Here is a 19461-nt window from a genome sequence, read left to right as displayed (position 1 = left end):
AGAGCCCTCGCCTTTTATATCGCGTGTATGAAGCTGTTTAGGAAAACAACTCAGCTTTTTGTTGCAGTTTCTGAACGGATGAAAGGCCTACCGGTTCCTCGCAGCGCATCTCCTCATGGATCACCTCTTGTATCTGCGCTTGTTACGACTTGGTGGGGGTCCTGACCCATGTCTCACAGCTTATTCCACGAAGGCACAAGTCTCGTCGACCACTTTCCTGGCTCACATTCCGGTTCAGGAGATCTGGAGAGCTGCTGTTTTGGCCATCCGTATGTACATTTGCAGCTCATTATGTGTTAGTTTAGCAGTCTAGAGATGACACCGCATTTGGTTCAGCGGTTCTGCACTCAGCGATGTCTCACTCCGACCCCACCGCCTAGGTAAGGCTTGGAAGTCACCTAATTTGAATTGATAGGAGCAAACACTCGAAAAAGAAAAGACGGTTACTCACCTTTTGTAACTGTTGTTCTTCGAGTTGTGTTGCTCACATCCATTCCAAACCCGCCCTCCTTCCCCATTATTGAAGTAACCGGCAAGAAGGAACTGAGGGGGTTCTGGGTTGGCAGGGGTATATATCCAGTGCCGTGAAGGCGCCACTTCAGGAGGCTCGACAGCCAACCCATTGGGTGTTGATAGGATAAATATTCTCCGATGATAGAACATGCGGTGCGCGCACACCTAATTGGAATGGATATGAGCAACATATCTCGAAGGCAACAGTTAGAAAGGTGAGTAACCGTCTTTTTCATTATTAAACCAAGAATTCTCATCTTGAACAACTTAATGTCCTCTTTAATGCTTTTACTTTAACATTGTCACATTCCTCAACTCTTTAATTCCCTCTGAACTTTGCAGTGTTTATTTGTGCAAAAACTGTTTTGAAGTGACACATTTTTAGCCATTTTTTTGGTGGCTTTGTTTTTTGCATTTATTTTTTAATGTAGTACATTTTGCCTGCAACACTGTATTTACTAAATATAGTCCTTGAAGGGTGGCATACTTTTGCTTTGGTTTTGTGCAAATAGGTAACAGACATTGGCTTTTTCGACCTTTTAGGAATTTTTTTAATTTAGTTTTGTCCAGTTACTCATGTCAAGCCAGATCTACAGTCAGTAGCTGTCACATTTATTACAGTTAGAATGAGGCGTAACCACTCAGTTAATACAACACTAGGTGAAGACTGAAGAATATGATGAGTTAGCCAGCTTTATATAGAACTATCATGGATCCCTACCCACCTTCCAGAAATTTCTTGTTTCTGTCAGGTAAGTCCATTTACACTTCACAACTTCACCTGTTCCCTTCAGTATCCAGTGACAGTTGATTCTGTCCTTTATCCACCCCTCTCTCAAAAAACCAGTTAACCTCTCCGTCTATTCTCCCTATCATCCAGGCTTCTAACAGTAACAACTTCCTTATTGTTCCCTAAGAATTTCTGATTGTTTTCCCTTTGCAGAGTAAATCTTACATTCAACTTTTTCATTCAAGGATTAAAATGAATCCCATATTAAACTTTCAAATGTTATGTTTCTGTAGATATTTAGTGGCATAAATTCCCAATAAAGGAACATTTGCCAGATTTTTTTTTAAACCTTGACAAACTCTCCCACATTATCTGTGCTGTCCACTGTGCCCATTTATCCTTCTTTCAATCCAGTGCTTGAAAAATCTACTCTCCCTGATGCGTGAGACTGTACCATTTAGTTAAAGCTTTGGATTACTCTGGGTACATCATAAAAAAACTTTTGAGTCACCTCCTTGCTTCTGACTTTAGTAGCATACATTTTTGGTTTATATAAACATTTGGTGATTCAAAGGTCTCACTTAAGCCTCCACTCATTTGTCACTTAGTGATCAGCAGATGTTCTGAAGACTAGGTTCTTCCTACTGATCTGGAACACAATTTGTTAGGCAAGTCTAATTTTTAGGAAGGACAAGGTATTCAACTCTGCAGTATGGCTTATTTAGTTATATTTTGTGGGATTGCTTCTGCTGGTTCTCTTCTGTCCTTGTTCTTATAAATCTAATAGTCTGTTTAGATGTGAGTGAGTTGTGTATAATTAATCATTTTCTGCTCTTTTTTCTTGTTGCTCTGAATGCAGGATCATGATAGGTTAAACTCCATGAAGTGTCCCTCTTTGGCTACTTTGTGTTCTAATACATCTGCTTTCTCATTTGTTTTGATGTGATCATGTTTTGTTTAATACCAATAGGTCTTTCACTCCAGGATTTGGTTCCTCTTAAAGTTTGTGGTTCTGGTTCCCTACTTCACAGTGCTCCTCAGTCTTTGTCTTGTTCTATGCCTAAGTATTGTTTGTTCATTTAACATGCGGCAACATTGTGTGTGAGTCTGCTCATGTATGCAATAAAATTAAGCGTTCATGAAACAATGAGTGCTATGTCTTTTTCTGGTTACTTGTAAGTGTCATGCTAACCTTTTATGACCCTTTGAATACTGTTCTTACTGGTTAGTCTGCTTTCATTATGAGTTTCTTTCTTATTTATTGTTTGATTATTGAGCAGTATATCTGCTAATGAAGACTTTTTTCTCTTAGTGTTGATTCTTTAAATTATCTCCCCTTCAAAGTCCATTGCTTGCTATTTCCTTTCCTATTGCATAACTTCTATAAAAGTACAGTCTGTCAATGCTTGTCTATAAAGTAAAAACTAGAAACCTCAATACCTTCTGAATGTTAGTTGGAATTTGAATTGAATTGAATTTGAATAGGACCAGTCCTATTCAACTTATTCATAAATGATCTGGAGAAAGAGGTAAAAAGTGAGGTGGCAAAGTTTGCAGATGATAGTAAACTGCTCAGTGTAGTTAAGACCAAAGCAGACTGTGAAGAACTTCAAAAAGATCTCACAGAACTAAGTGATTGGGCAACAAAATGGCAAATGAAATTTAATGTGGATAAACGTAAAGTAATGCACATTGGAAGAAATAACCCCAACTGTACATACAATATGATGGGGGCTAATTTAGCTACAATGAATCAGGAAAAAGATCTTGGAGTCATCGTGGATAGTTCTCTGAAGACGTCCACGCAGTGTACAGAGGTGATCTAAAAGCAAAAAGGATGTTAGGAATCATTAGAAAGAGGGTAGAGAATAAGACAGAGAATATATTATTGCCCTTCTATAAATCGATGGTATGCCCACATCTTGAATATTGCGTACAGATGTGGTCTCCTCATCTCATTAGAAAAGGTTCAGAACAATTAAAATGATTAGGGGTTTGGAATTGATCCCATATGAGGGGAGATGAAAGAGGCTAGGACTTTTCAGCTTGGAAAAGAGGAAACTAAGAGGGAAGATGATAGCGGTGTATAAAATCATGAGTGATGTGGAGAAAGTGAATAAGGAAAAATTATTTACTTGTTCCCATAATATAAGAACTAGGGGGCACCAAATGAAATTAATGGGCAGCAGGTTTAAAACAAATAAAAGGAAGAAGTTGTTCACACAGTCAACTTGTGGAACTCCTTGCTTCCTGAGGAGGTTGTGAAGGCTAGGACTATAACAGGGTTTAAAAGAGAACTGGATAAATTCATGGAGGTTAAGTCCATTAATGGCTATTAGCCAGGATGATTAAGGAATGGTGTCCCTAGCCTCTGTTTGTCAGAGGGTGGTGATGGACAGCAGGAGAGAGATCACTTGATCATTACCTGTTAGGTCCACTCTCTCTGGGGCACCTGGAATTGGCCACTGTCAGTGGACAGGATACTGCGTGGATGGACCTTTGATCTGACCCAGTATGGCCATTCTTATGTTCTTATGAATAAGTTATGCTTTCATGATAGTAAGTAGAGAGGAAAAGAGAATTATTGAAAACCATTGACTGAAATGTAAATCTTTAAAATATAAAAGTATAAATCTCTTTGGGAAGATAATTTACTGCAGTCATTGCTTCTAATTGCGTATTTTTTATATGTAGGAAATGTATGAGTAAAAAAAAAACTTGTACCAAATAAACTCCTAACCAGTCAGTCACCCAAAAGTTCTGGATCTGAAAGCTGCTCCCTACCTGGGGTGGAATCTCATGTTTTGATCTCTATCTGCCCCCAGTAGTGGGGTTTGTCTATATGGGGACACTCAGAAAGTTAATATAAATCAACTAAAGGTGTGACATTAATGCACACTGGTCAAAGTGCATCAAACCCCCTTGTGAATTCTGTCATTCAAGAGTTAAGTAGCCTTAGTTTCCTGTAGCTTAACTCTCCTTGGTGGAGGATTAAGCTACAGCGAACTAAGGGCTTGTCTGTGCTTGAAATTTGTTGTGGATTAATTTATTTTTTGTTAAATGCCTTGCATCCATAAATGTTTCTCCTTCTTGTTACAAATCATCTAGTGTTTTAATGTGTATTGTTAAACCCACGTTGAAGATGGGTTCACTGAGATGCGGGAGGAGTTTACTTTCAGCAAAGTAGGTGTGAGTGCATCTTCATCCCAAAAAAATGGTTGCACATCTGCTAAGTCATCCTACTGGTATACCACACTTGACTGGCTATCTGCTCATCTTCTCTGTTTACTTGTGTGCTCACCACTGCTCAAGGGACATCCTAACCAGCTGTCACCTCCTTGTTTTAAATGCTGGCACACAGCCAGGTTCTGTCTTTCGTAATTCCAGCTGCTGTGGAGTTCACAAACCTCTGTCATGCTCCTGATTACTGATCAGTCATCCTCATTCTTTACTGTGGTCCTGTGCTGAGATTGCAGACTTCACTGCCCTCTAGAGAGAGGAATGTGACCAGGCACATCTGAACACCATTTGTTCAGCACAGGTGTGAAAGTGGCTTTCCTGACAAATGCAAGATGGGGGCACAACTGTGACACTCTCCAGTGTTGCAGTAAGGCACATGTTCACCTATAGTGTTTGGTGACTCTTCATATGTCATCATCGATGTGAGACTCCATCATCATCAAGGCAAAGAAGCTCCAGCTGGAGTATAGAACTGCTAAGTACTATGGGACCTCAGGGAAAGCTAGTACAGTCTACTGGTACTATTAGGAGCTGGACAATATGTTTGCTAGAGATTGCACCACTCAGCCATAGCATGTTGTGGACTTTCTGACTGAGCCTCCAAACGAGGATCTCATTCATCCAGTGAACTCTAGGGCAGACACAGTTGCAGAGATTCAGGAGCATCTCAGACCACAGCTGGAGGATCACTCTGAACCACAGGCACAGATCCAAACTGGAGGGGACCAATTCTAGTGAGTGTGGAATGACATATTACAATAACACTTTAAGCCAGGAGGGTGAGGGCTTTGAATAACTTATTTCCAGATACTGTAAAGGGTACCACAATGTTGGTCTACCTTCTCTCTGCCTCCTGTGTCTCACCTACACCTGCTACTCAATGATGGCCATACCAGTGACTGTACAAACTCTCCGTACCTTTTTTCTATAAACAGAAACACAAGTGCTGCTTAAGCTTGCCGTGTACTGTCCCACATCCCCTTATGATGGTGCTTATTGGTTTCTCTCCCGCCTCCCCAACCCCTTTTCTCTTACATAATGGTGGCGCTGCCTAGTTAACCCATGAGACTATTTGAAGAAAGGCATCAAATACAAAGAAGAAACAAAGTCATGGTCCACAGTTTTGTGAATGCCCTCATTTTTGAGTGAACAAGAGTTATATTACCTTGCCCAAATCATGCTATAGACATTTTCATAAAGATTTCAAAACATTTAACTAAAAGGGACATGAATTGTTTTGTTTCAGAATTCTGTTAATTTTGCAGTGCACTTTATGCTGATCATGGATGTTAAATATCAACTTAAGGTGTGAACAGTGCTCTAATTTTGCAGGGAGATTGCAGTGTGTTGCAGCTATCTCAGCACTGTCCAGAGAGCTTGTTTCCCTTCCACTTCTGCACCAACTCTAGGGGAATTATCTTAGCAAACACCAGCACAGCATATCTTTCAAATTTGTTCAATGCCTTCTTAAACACATCCTTTTCTGTCTTTTGGGGATATGTATCAGGGTAACCTCCTCCAGGTAAGAACAGCCTGCAGATGCACATGTTCAATTACTAGTCTGCCAATGCCTGCCTCACTCCCAAAGCTACTGCTATTCTGTCAGTAATCTGCAGAGGAACACATTCAGTTATTAGCAAGCAGTCCCTTTAGCAAGCACTCCCTTCTCAATCATAGAATATCAGGTTTGGAAGGGACCTCAGGAGGTCATCTAGTCCAACCCCCTGATCAAAGCAGGACCAGTCCCCAACTAAATCATCCCAGCCAGGGCTTTCTCAAGCCTGACCTTAAAAACCTCTAAGGAAGGAGATTCCACCACTTCCCTAGGTAACCCATTCCAGTGCTTCACCACTCTCCTAGTGAAAAAGCTTTTCCTAATATCCAACCTAAACCTCCCCCACTGCAACTTGAGACCATTACTCCTGGTTCTGTCATCTGCCACCACTGAGAACAGTCTAGATCCATCTCTTTGGAACCCCCTTTCAGGTAGTTGAAAGCAGCTATAAAATCCCCCCTCATTCTTCTCTTCTGCAGACTCAACAATCCCAGTTCCCTCAGCCTCTCCTCATAAATCATGTGCTCCAGCCCCCTAATCATTTTTGTTGCCCTCCGCTGGACTCTTTCCAATTTTTTCATATCCTTCTTGTGGTATGGGGCCCAAAACTGGACACAGTACTCCAGATGAGGCCTCAGCAATGTCGAATAGAGGGGAATAATCACGTTCCTTGATCTGCTGGCAATGCCCCTACGTATTCAGCCCAAAATGCCATTAGCCTTCTTGGCAGCAAGGGCACACTGTTTACTCATATCCAGCTTCTTGTCCACTGTAACCCCTAGGTCCTTTTCTGCAGAACTGCTTCCTAGCCATTTTGTCCCTAGTCTGTAACAATGAAGTTATTCCAGGTGGACTCTGAATCTGAAATTGTCAGAACAGACACCTCCCCTAGCTATCCTCTTACGCCACAAGCTCAGGGGACCCTGTACAAAGGAGGAAGACTGCAGACATCTTACCATCTCCAAGCTCACTGAGGACTGGGAAGAGCCTATAGGAAAGGAATTTCAAAATAAATGAAAAAGCAACATTTTTATCTATGTTGGCATGGAGACTGCAATTTGGACAATAATTTGTCCATTGTCCTTTCTTTCCCCCTAGCACCCACAGGGAGGGGGAGTGAGTGGGTGGGAAGGTCAGAGAAATGGGTAGCACATCAGACACAGGTGATGGAGCACATGGTCTTCAAACCTGAATTTGCACAGCTTTATGAATTTGAATATATTATTTTTACTGCTCACAATGTTCAAATTGATGTATTCATTCCTTTTGAAATATTGAAAGTGTGTTTTACGTTCATGGTGATTGAGTCTTGCATCATTCATTCAAATGTGCAGTATCATGGTCGCAGTATCCACGCATGCACAATAAATGCATAACTTCTCATCTACATTTCAAGCATTATAATACAACAATTCTCACAATATCTTAAAAATGCAACAAGAAATGTGGTGATATACGCACCAAGTATGATTAAATCCTTGCCCCAGTACACATACAGAAGAAGACATATTCAGTAATGCTGATCAGTGCCTTATGCAAAAGTACATGCATTCTTTACAAATGGCACCTAAACTCGAAGTTGGAACACAATGCATCTCTTGCTCTGTGCCCCAGAGTGGTTACATCCTTTTGTAGGGGCCTCCAGTCAGGCTGTTCAAAACATTTGCCAAGTCTGGCCACCTGTTGCTAAGCCAGGCAAGCAAAGGGTAAGTTGAGTCTCCCAGAATGAGTGATGGAATGGCATTACCGCCAAGGTACACTGATACTATTGATGCAAAAGCTCCACTGATCAGTGGAGAAAACATTCTAGACTTTCTGAAGATCCTGGAGTCATGGACCTTCATAGACCATATCACATAAATACTGGTAAACTTTCCATGGTGATCAAACAGGCTGTGCAGCACCATGGGGCTGGGGGGTGAGTGGGAGAAATCTTTTCTATCGATGGACTCTGAGGCCTGATACGGAGGGTTAAGAATAGGCATGTGGGACCCATCAGAGGCTCCAGTATAAGTTGGGAACCCCAACAATGCAAACCAATTAATTGTCTGTGCATTGCCCAGTCTTAAGATACAGTGGGATAGAGCCTTCTTGATAACATTGCACGTCTATATTTCAACAGCCCAGATAGCTGATCTACCAACAACGAACTGGTTAGCTACTGACTGGTTATAAGGTGTAGGTAGTAGGGTTGGCAAGCTTTCAGATGTGGGTGGCCACACTCGTCTCTATGCTGAGGGCAGTTCTTACATAGATATTCTGCTGTTGTAGCCCTGTGCAAACTCTGCAAAGCTTTCTAAGAAAGTGGCTTTTGACATCCTGAAATTCTGCTTCCACTCGTGTTCATACCCAATCTGCAGTGCTATACTTTCCCACCAGTCAGTTACCCGTTAGCCACACTCCAAAGTGGTGCTCCACCAAGGGAAGCTGCTTCAGGAAAAAAAGTTGACGATATGTGCATGATTTCAGCCTTCTCCTTCTCTGATCGCCTTATCATCCCAGTTCTGAAGTCACTGCCCAACTTCAGATGTTAACAGCAGCTTATTTATGTTCATTACAGTGTGGGTTGTAGCGATCACAATGTGTGCTGCATGTTGCATGACAGTGCTTTGAAAATGGCACTGGATGGCTCTAAAAACCCTAATGCATGATAGGATAAATTAGGAATCATGGGAATTTAATTTGACAGTAAACTCCAGAATTCGATTGTCTTCCAATAAGTATCTGAGTGCTCAGCATGAAAAATCCGAGAATGCATAGAGCACAGTGGCAGAGCAGTGCGCCTGGGATGTCTGCCCAGAATGCTGGTTGCTGATTTCAAAACATCGCAGTGTTGTGTGGGTGCAATGATACGAGGCAGAAGTACCTTAATCACAGGATAACAATGTGATGTGTATGAACTGCTTGTGAAACACTTGTTGCAGATCACATAACGTAGATTCACAAAACCCACGGTAAGTTTCAAATGTAGACATGCCTTAGGCCACTTTACTCCTGAATGAGAAAATCCACCTGGGGATTTAATGTGCCTTAACTTGCATACATTTGGTTGATTTGCCTTAACTTTCTTGACAGTCTCCATGTAGACATGGCTTTGGTCTCACTTCTTTGCCCTTTTTCAAGTTTTAAGATGGTTTGTTTCATCTTTTTACTTTCAATAGGTTCACCTCCTTTATACTGTTACACTCTCTGACTTTCCCCTGCTTTATATTGGTTTTACCTCTTATTACCTGTTTCTGTCCTCCTGGTCTATTTTTTTGCAGGCCTCTTTCTAGCCAGCTGTCATGCAACCATAACTTCAACATTCCATCCCCTTTCTGTAAAAAAAACATCACTCAAGACATCTTGCTGCTTGTTTGGATATGCATAGTAATGAATATTTAACACCCTGTTAAATTCCACCTTAACTTGACATAACTGTGAATCTTGCAGCTTGCCAGAAATATCTTCTATCTTTATTCTTTTATATTTAAATACATGTTTTCAGCTATAGTAAATGTTTTACATTCAAGCTACCTGCTACGTCAGCCAGTTGGTGTTTCATAATAATGGTTTTATAATGATAGTATATAATACAGTTGTTAATACTATTTAATATGGACTGCGTACAGTATTAATTTTAGTCATGTTTTAGAGAAGACAGGATGTGCCCATGGCATTGATTTGTAAACTTTTGTTGAGTCCTAATGAACTCAATGTAACTCGTAATTGACTTTCATATTCTTCTTTTAGGTAAAAAGAACATACTCCCATGGTACATATAGAGCTGGCCCAATGAGACAGATCAGCTTGGTTGGAGCAGTGGATGAGGAAGTGGGGGATTACTTTCCAGAGTTCCTTGATATGTTGGAAGATTCACCTTTCTTAAAAGTAAGGGGAAGATGGGAAAGGGGAGATATTCTTCCAAATACTCTATATCAGTGGTTTTCAACGTGTGGTCCACAGACCCTTGGGGATCTGCAGACAGTCTGCAAATTTTCAAAGGGGTCTGTACTTCCATTTGAAATTGTTTAGGGGTCCACAAATTAAAAAAAGGTTGAAAACCACTGTTCTATATTAAAGTAATAGAACTGTAATACTTATCTCACAGGTCTGGTTGAGCACCATGTTGGCCATTCACCAGGCTCCTTTGAAGGCATCCAGCCCTTGAGTCTCCAGGGTTTTTAAGCCTCAGATCTGAACAGAGACCAATTACTGTCCTTGGCACATGCTCAGGGTGCAGATTTTCTCTATGGCACCTGCTCCTGAGAACTTTGATCATGTGGACCACTGCCCAGTCCCTGGAACCAGTGCTGACTCCTCAGGCTTCTTCAGAACTTAAACACACCCTTGCCCTGAACTCCATCTGAAGGTTTGGCCTTCTGGTTTATCTCTTCAAGGGGGCACGTGTTTAATACACACAGACAAGATTGCACAAGATTCTGAACTACCACTGCTCATCCTTTAATAACACAAGAAATATACATATCTATTAAAAAAAAAAAAACAACAACCCCTACATGCATTTGTTGCCTCAGTTACTTGCCCCTTCCAGAGCATTCTTTGGGCTAGGGTCAGGGTTGTCTGGGGCCATCCAGAGTCGTCCTCTTTGCAGTGCATGGCTTGGGTTCTGAACCATGGAGCTCTCTTGCACCTCCCCCTCCCTGCCCGCCCCCGCTTGCTTCCTGTGACCTTGGCCACACTGTTCCCTTTCCAGACCAAACTTCCTGTTGGTCTCCCTCAGCATTCGCCTTGTGAATCCTTTGATCACCTTTCAGTCCCTTAATCAGATGACTTCCAGATCAACCTCAACAGGTGATCATGGACCTCTTTGCCAAGTGACTTCATTGCCAGGCATTCCGTTTGCTGAGAAACCAGTTCTTCTAAGTGGAAGCCAGTCTGTTACCTGGATGTTTGTATTAGACTAGAGGACCATTTCTAATTAATGACCCTCTATTGTCAGTCCTGTGCCAGTATCCGTTGGAACTTCAGTCTGACATGGAGGTAGAGGGACAACAGAGAAGACTGCTTAGGCCCTGTATTCAGGATGGAGTTTTCATCGTGGTATAAATAGATACAGAAAATTTGTAATCTCCTGAATTGTTCAGAATTCATAAATTGTACAGACTGTTTCCCCAAGTCATCACACTTACCTACATTCACTTATTTATCATATCTGTTAACTTTTTTTCATTTTACCAAATAACCATTTTAAAATGTATTTGAAAATAACTCGCATCAAAATGTGGATTGTTATATTTCCCATTAGTGTACATTGCCGTGGGGGACACTCTCGAGTCTAAAATTAGAAAGTCGTAAAGATAGCGATGATGGTCCCATCATGTGGGTACGTCCAGGAGAACAGATGATCCCTGTGGCTGACATGCCAAAGTCACCTTTCAAAAGGAAAAGGTATGTTAGGATTCTTAGCTTGGTAAGTTATCTGGTTAGTTGTTTTAACCTATCCCTTTTCCACTCATCCCAATGGCTGTAGCTATATTATAGCATAAGTCTTACGTTTATGTAGCTTTTTACCCCAAAAGAAGAAACAAAATCACTTCTTAGTTTTTAAGTTCTTCAAGGAAGGAAATGTGTTTTTTTGCAAGCATTTGTACACCACCTAGCATAATGATGTGTCAATCCTGATTGGAGCCTCTGGGCTTCTGTAATGACCTGCTTTGTAAAATTACTATTTTAGTACTCATCTTTTCTTCACTCTCCCTAAACTGCAGCTACCTTGACGTAACAGCATAAAGCAAAATGAAATGTGTTTTGGGGAAAAATGAAGTGCTATATCCATATGAATACTGCAGGGGAAATTTTAAGTAGGCAGTACACGGTTACTCAAATTTGGCTAGGTACTGGTATTAACTGCCTATTCTTAAGTGCTTATGGACCTTTAAGTGCCATTGAACCTTTACAAACTACAAGTGACAAAGACTTCTGTCTCATCTGAAAGATGGGACCTCTAACAGTACAAAGTCACCATAACATTATATTGGGGTACTGATTTAGATAATGACTCAAAATGAAGAGTGCCACCTACAGAATCAAACATAACTTCTTTTAGCATGGAGATTTTCCTTGTGGATTTCCCATCCAAATATTTTCCAGGTGGGACCCCTAGTTTGTAAAATCCCAGATGTCCACCTAATGTGATATGGTCTCTTACTATCAGCTTTAGATTAGCCATTGAATGATCATAGAGGATCTGTTCCACCTCAGTGGTGTTTTCTCCGTTTATTCTAACATCTCTGACAAGTAGTCTTGCAAACCTTTTTCTACCCAGTGATGAAATGTGGAACAGAGCTGTAATACACAATACTCAAATTGTTCAGTAGAAATGTAAGCAAATGAATGTGAATGCACATATGATTACTTTTAACATTTCATAAATGTTCCCTAAATGACTTTTGTACTGCTAATCGTCCTGTAATCTGGCCAAGATGTTCTTATTCTAATATATGTGCATGCTGAAATAAGAAATGGATCCTCTTGAATGTAGAAAACTGTAAACTTGAGCGGGGGGAAGTGTTAGATTTTTAGTTTAGTTTTGTTTTGTTTTTTAAACAGAACTACCAATGAAATAAAAAACCTGCAATACCTACCTCGAACTAGTGAGCCCCGTGAAATGCTCTTTGAAGACAGGACACGAGCCCATGCAGATCACATAGGACAAGGTTTTGAACGACAGACTACAGCTGCTGTAGGAGTGTTAAAGGCTGTGCACTGTGGAGAGTGGTAGGTGTCAACTGGTTTAGTCTTGTTAGACTTTTGAAAAATATTTGCATGAATTTCCATTTATAGCTGCTAAAAGGATCATCAGCTAATATGTTAATCCAGTTATTAGTATGTTTTGGAAATAAGCCATAACTATTGAATAAACTGTATTTTTTTCTTTTGTCTTGAGGAGTTAGGTATCCTGGGTACATTCTAATGTAGATACAACTTTGCAGTTTGGTGGAAACTAGAGAAAGGCCTCCCCTGTCTCAATAACAGCTTCATAAATACAGTTGTGTAAATTGTTGCACTCAAACTTGTCTAGATTTTTGTCTTGATGGTTTGTGAACCAGTACAGTAGTGGCTTGCCTACATTTTTATCTGAACTGCACATAGAATCTTCTGGGAACATTTTGCCCTGTCTGTGTGGATGAAAACAAACATCACAATTCTGGTTCAAGGGAATGGTGGTTGTTTTAAGCCTGGTGGAAGTTGCATGGCATTTCTTTAGTGTCCCAAACAGTCTGAAACTCTCATGTGATCCAGGGGATCAGCCCAGCTCAGCAGAATCCCTTTTTGCTTGTTTTATCAGAAAGAGAAGAGTACATTTCAGCTGGGCTCTTTCACTGAACTGGAAAAGTGATAATTTGGGGGATTTTTTTGGTCCTCTTAACTTCTGTCCCTGAGACTGGCATGTGGTTCTGTTGTACATTACCTTCAGTATATCCCACTCAGTTACATAGGTGCTGGAACTGGGGGCTCGGGGGGCGGGGGGGCGGGATGCTGCTCCACCGCCTGGCTTGAAGTGGTTTCCATTATATACATGGTTTACAGTTTGGTTCAATGGCTCTCAGCATCCCCACTATAAAAATTGTTCCAATGCCCCTGCTCAGTTACTGAGAACACCGACGCTTTTTATAGTTTGACTGTCATGGTTACTGAGACAAGAATTCTCATATTGCATCAGAGCCCAGACTTAATCCCTCTTTGGGTGAAATGGTGCAAATATGTGTAACAGTGCATGAACCAGAACTTATCTGTGATTCTGTAGTAAAGAAATTCCCCATGGGAGAGAACTGGGTCATTCAAATGTGGACATTCTTTTTTTTTAAACTTCAAGGCCTGTAGTCTAGTTTCTGGCAAATTCAGGACCGTTCCACGTTTGACTTGGAAATGTTGGCACAGTTCTATTCGTTCATTCATAGGTGTGGTAGTCTCCTTTATTGGTCACTTAGAAGTTGGTATTTAGTGAAGCTGGATTTCTGTTGTCAGAAGGTTGGATTTCACTTATGGCAAACTCTTTTATATTAGGCAGAATATGTGTACTTTCATATTCAAAGTAATGCAAAAATTTTTCAATCTTTCATTTTTTAGTTGTTGATCACTCTGTGAACTCTTGAGTTTTGTTCTTTACATATTGTCAAAGGCAAACAGATCGAAAATTACATTGGTCCATAATTTATTCTATGGTCAGTCCTGGACCAGTTCCAAAAAAGCACTGCTTGGTTCAGGGATAAGTGATGATTGTTAGATGAAATAGCATCTGCACAGTGAGGACTGATCATGAATATATACTGTTGAAAAGATTGGAGTCTCCACATTCCATTGGTATAAAGCATGGATTTATAACCCTAAAAGACAAGAGATTAGACCATAAAATGTCATTCTATTTTCGTTTATTTTGTTCAGTTTAAACATTTTAATGGTAGATAGTCATCTGCCAGAGCTAGAACTCAACTTTTTATGCTGTCTAAACATTTTTAATATCAACATTAGCTTCCTGATACATGCAGTAGCCAACTTTGAGGTGCTTGCTAATCAGGTATCACAGCTGAAGTGAAATGTTAGAAATAAGTAATTTTTTTAAAGCATAGTATCTTGTGGGCTGTGAAGTCTTAGGAACACTTTAGAATGACAGTACTTTTTTTTTTTTTTTTTTTTTTTTTTTTTTTACAAGAGTCGTTGCCAGCTTCAGTCTAAAAAACTGCAACTGATGCAGAATTCAGTAGTGCCTTTATTAAGCAGTGTTTCTTTCCTTGAGTCTGTTAAACCATAGATCTGCATTGTGCATCTGGTTTCTGGACTGATTTTAAGATGTTGATTTTTTTTATTTTTTTTTACCTATAAGCCCTAAAAGGCCTGGGAATCTACCTGTGTAAGACCTTGCCTCTTTCCTTATAACATAATGCCTCAGTGGCAGGATTAGTAGACATACCTGAGCTGAAGCCCTTTGGGTTGATCTGTATAGCATTTTGTAGTGAGTCTTCCAGACCAGGTCAATAGACTTGGCAGGATTTGCTGGATAGACAGTGCTTTGAGTTGCAGCTGTATCTGGAACTTCGGCTCTGAAGCCCTCCTCCTCCCTACACTTCAGAGCCCAAATTGTAACTTCAAAGCACTATCTATATAGCAATTTTTAGAGCACTGGTGTCAGTCCTGCTATTCCAAATCTGTCTGGGCTGGAAGCTTGCTCCAACAGCATGTGCAGACAGTACCCTTAGATAGTAGGGAGAGGGGTTACTGACATAACATTTTGGAATTTGCTTCCTCCCTGGAGGAAGTCTGAGTTCAGGGTATGCTGAAAGGCCCACCTTTTCTCCTTTGCCTGTGAAGAATTGAGTATGGGGCAGAGCTAGGCAGTTGTGATGGGGGTTGTGCGTGGTGAGTGATTAATTTTAGTTATATTTGTTGTCACTATGTCTTTGAGTTGATTTTGGAATTTAGAATGTTTATTTTAGTGTATTTTTAAAAAACTGTCAAGGGCACCCAGAGCATTAGATGTATGGTCTTTTTTTGTTGTAGTTAGAAAATGTTTATCTTGATTAATACAAATCATGCATGGGCAGTTAGTGATTGTGGAAGCAAAGAAAGTTTTAAAGGCATAGGACTAATGTTTATTCTTACAATGACGTTTTGCCACCGTTTCTTCAAACTTACAAAAATACACATTTGGTGCAATTGAAAAAATCTAATTCATGTGGTCTAGGAAAACCACTCTGAGGTCATGGGATCATGAGATTTGGATTTTGTGTGGGACAATCTGGGTGCAGGCAGCTCAGTGGGGAGTCTAGGTGTGGGTGGATCTGGATGCACAGAGGCCTGTTGGGGGGATTCCAGGTGTAGGGGCTTCCAGGTGAAGGTGGTTGGAGCTCAGCGGGGAGGAGGAGGTCTGGGTGCTGGGGGAGTGGGGCTGGGGATGTGTCTGAGTGCAGTTAGTTGGGAGTCAGTGGTGTGGGGGTCTGGATGTAGGGGCTCAGGATGGTGCAGGAGTGGGGCATTAGGGTCATGGTTTGAGTGCAGGGAGCTCAGTGGGGGTGCAGGGGTGGAGGTCTGAGTGCAGGATGTTTCCAGATGCAGTCTCATATCCCTTCCCTCTGAGGGAGGCAAGTATCATTCCCCTCACATTAACTGAGAGGTTGCACAGTGTCACTTGAGGCAGAATTGGGAGTGAAACCTTTTATGTATACCAAGCTCTCATCCTTTCAACCATATTGCTGCAGAATGTGCTAAATCTATGTACTCGGACCCATTGCTCTTACCACTAAATAAACTTTTCTCTCCTAAGGGCAGGAATAAAACCTAGAAATCCTGACCCCCACTTTTCTACTGCTGTGTAGCATATAGTTATGTAACTGGAAAAATGTGCTGCGCACCCAAACTAGTGGTCCACATAGAGGATAACACTTGTTCCTCTAGCTCAAGTAGTAGTCTGTGCTCTGAATCTGAAGGACAAGAATTTGAACTCTTATGCTGACCCATTGTGGCAGGTGGTCCTTAATAGAACTGCCTGGAAAATAGCCTTTTCCTCTTGAAAAAATTGAAGTTGAAAAAAAAATAGTCATAAATCGTAAAGAAAGATATAAAAAAAATTTTGAATTTTTTTTCAGGAGGGGAAAAAGAAGTTAATTTTGGGAGAACCAGAATGGAATTTTTTTGTTTGCTCGCTGGGCTACTGGCTCCTCAGGGCTGTCAAAGCAAGCCTGCTGTCCAGGGGAGGTGGAAAGTCATGCCATGCTGGAGGAGTTCAGTGAGCTAAGCTGCAAGACAGAGTGGACTGATTTAAATTACCAATTTTTATGATAATTGAAATGATTAAACCTTAATTTAAATTATTGATTTTAATCATGTTTTGCATTTGTAGTTATTTTCCTAAAGAAAAGTTCATTTTCCTTGGTTGGTATAATCATTAAACATCATGATTTGCAGCCTTTACAATACTACTTTTTGCTAAACAGAGGATTCACTGTGTCTATTTACATTCGTTTAAGCAGTTATATATCTCAACATACATTTATTAAGTTTCTTAATTTTGCATTTTTTGTTAGAAAATGGTGAATGACACATTTCTTGTTTACTACGTGATAATTTTTTACTCGTGATTTGTGTCAAGCTGCATTTGGATGGAATTGGAATTCAGTTAAATGCACAGCATTTTAAAATAGTTTTTATTGATTAAGTAAAATTGCCTTAAATGTATTGGATACATAAGAAAAAAATTAAGTTAATCAAAACATTTGTGCATTTAAAACTGATTAATTAAATAAAGGAAATTTAACTCTAGCCAGTGAATTGACTGATATATTTTTTTTTCTGGATAGCATGTGCCAAATTTTCAAAGATACATAGACGCCTAAAGTTACAAATAGATGCAATTTTCACAAGTGCCTAAGCAAGTTAGGAAATTAATTCCCAGTGGGGGTTTGAAAATCACTCTAAGCACCTATTAATATCTATAGGCACCTATATACCTTTTAAAGTCTGACTCTGGATCTTTAATGTTTTTAGAATTAGTAGATATCCTCCTCTTCTTCATGTGTCTGCAGACATCTATTACACTCAGGTGTGCACGTGCCCAGCAAACCAAAGCTGGAGAACTTTGCTTAGCAGTACACATTGGGGTGGTGCTTGCACCCTTTGGCCCTTGTAGCCCTTCCCAAGACTATTTAAGTCCAATGCGATATCAACGCCCTCGGTTCCTTCCTGTCTTGAATTGGAGCATTCTGTGTGGTATTTACCTCTCACTTGTGGTGTTAACTCAGTTTTCTGGGAGGGTTTTGTATATAGTTAGTAGTAATACCCTTAGTGTTCAATTAGTTGGATTAATAGTTTTGGTTTTTCCTGGTGCAGTGCCTTCTCCAAGCTGCAAGAGGCATGTCTCATGTGGGATAGTGATACCCAATATTGGTCCCCATACTCATTGCTTATTGTGGCTGAGGAAGAGGCATATTTAAATACTCCATATGCAGGTCGTTCACAAAGAGGACACGGTAACTAGAGACTTACGCCTAAAGCAGCCCTTGATAGAGAAAGCCATGAGGCCCACTGCGTTTCCGGGGTCAGATCGTCTGGCCTCTCAGAGGCCTTTGGTGCTGCTGAGGCTCTGACTTTTCTCCAAGGAGAAGAAGACTCTTATCCTTCTTCTCAACACCTGAGAGAGAAGACTCATAAAACTGACCACAGTCGCTCTAAGGTTCGAGGAGATTCTTCCACCTTTTCTAAGTGGGGTGCTGGCCACAATCAGGTTTCCTTGAGTTCACAGGATAGAGCAGGGCACTTTACTCACTGTCCTGTGTCATGCTGAGATCATTCCAGCACCGCATTGACAACTCGGTACCATTAGTAGAGCAGCTGTTGAATCTGTTATGAACAACATGGGTCTCGACACTGACCATACTGACTCCACAGGTTTTTCAAGCACCTGCAGATTTACTCTGCCTCTCTGTGTTGGACTTAGCTGTGATACAGGAGTCTTCAGCTGTGGCAGTATCTTCTGTGATCCTTGGACCATCTGGGTTGGTTGCCTCAGAATACAGGCTGTTGCAAGTGTTGTCTCTGGCACCATTTAAAAATCAGGCTGCAGAGACAAGACTACTCTCCTTGTTGGCACTGAGGGAACACTTGTATACTGTTTCCATCTTTGACCCTCAGAGACAATGTTGGCTTCTACAGGCCTGATACGGGCTGGAGCTACAAATGCAGTACTGGCCTCTACTTGGATACTGATGTCTATTCGGTATTGAGTGTTAGTGCTGCCTTAATGAGACTGCTAATGCTCAAGGCACTGACTGCTCTGCCTTCTTCTGTGCCCATATACTGTGCCGATGAGTCATTCGGGACGTGATGGCTCCACCAGGCATGGCTCTTCCATTCCCTTTGGATTGTTTGGAGGGTTTCTTGCATTCAAGTTCAGAATCAGCTTCCACTTTTTCTTCATTCAGATACCAATCTTGAAAATCTTCAAGATCTTTGGGGGATCATCATTGGTACCAGGATTGGTACCATTTTTGTAATAGAGATAGGGGTTCATAGCCTAGTTCCTACTGGCTCCCAGTGCCATGTCTATTTCCTCCATGACATTCATGCACTTATTCCAGAGCATGATCATTAAACCTTCTTCCTGTCTCACCTCTTGACCCAACAAGGCTGGAGATGCATACTTAGATTGCGCTCTCTGAGCTGATTCATCTGAGCAGGAGTAAGCAGAATCACAGCAGATTCCATTGGCCCTTGCTTTCCTCTTCATCTGGTTTATAGGACAGTTCCGCTCTACCAGGTTCCTCCCCTCCTGTGCCTGAGGATTTTAAATCGTATCAGGATCTTCTAAAGTGAATGAACACAACTTTGGGCTTTCAGGACTGTACCCATACATGAGTAGATATTCTCCAGTGTTTAATTCCAGAGGGTAGTTCTTCCTATAAATGAAGCACTTTGGCATATCTAGTTT

At 40.9% G+C, this 19461-nt stretch overlaps 1 protein-coding gene across 3 annotated transcripts in view; it reads left to right on the top strand.

The window, feature by feature from the left end:
- The window catches only part of RSBN1L (round spermatid basic protein 1 like), a 100604-nt gene that overhangs the window by 66268 nt on the left and 14875 nt on the right, over positions 1-19461 (top strand). For all 3 annotated transcript variants that reach the window (XM_050936843.1, XM_050936842.1, XM_050936844.1), the window contains 3 exons: positions 9771-9908; positions 11287-11429; positions 12591-12758. In XM_050936843.1, coding sequence (XP_050792800.1) covers positions 9771-9908; positions 11287-11429; positions 12591-12758 — 449 coding nt within the window. The remainder of the gene's footprint in view (positions 1-9770; positions 9909-11286; positions 11430-12590; positions 12759-19461) is intronic.

This window comes from Gopherus flavomarginatus, chromosome 1 (genome assembly GCF_025201925.1).
Source record: "Gopherus flavomarginatus isolate rGopFla2 chromosome 1, rGopFla2.mat.asm, whole genome shotgun sequence".
In the NCBI taxonomy this organism is placed as follows: domain Eukaryota; kingdom Metazoa; phylum Chordata; order Testudines; family Testudinidae; genus Gopherus; species Gopherus flavomarginatus.
This window is presented reverse-complemented; position numbering and strand designations above follow the sequence as displayed.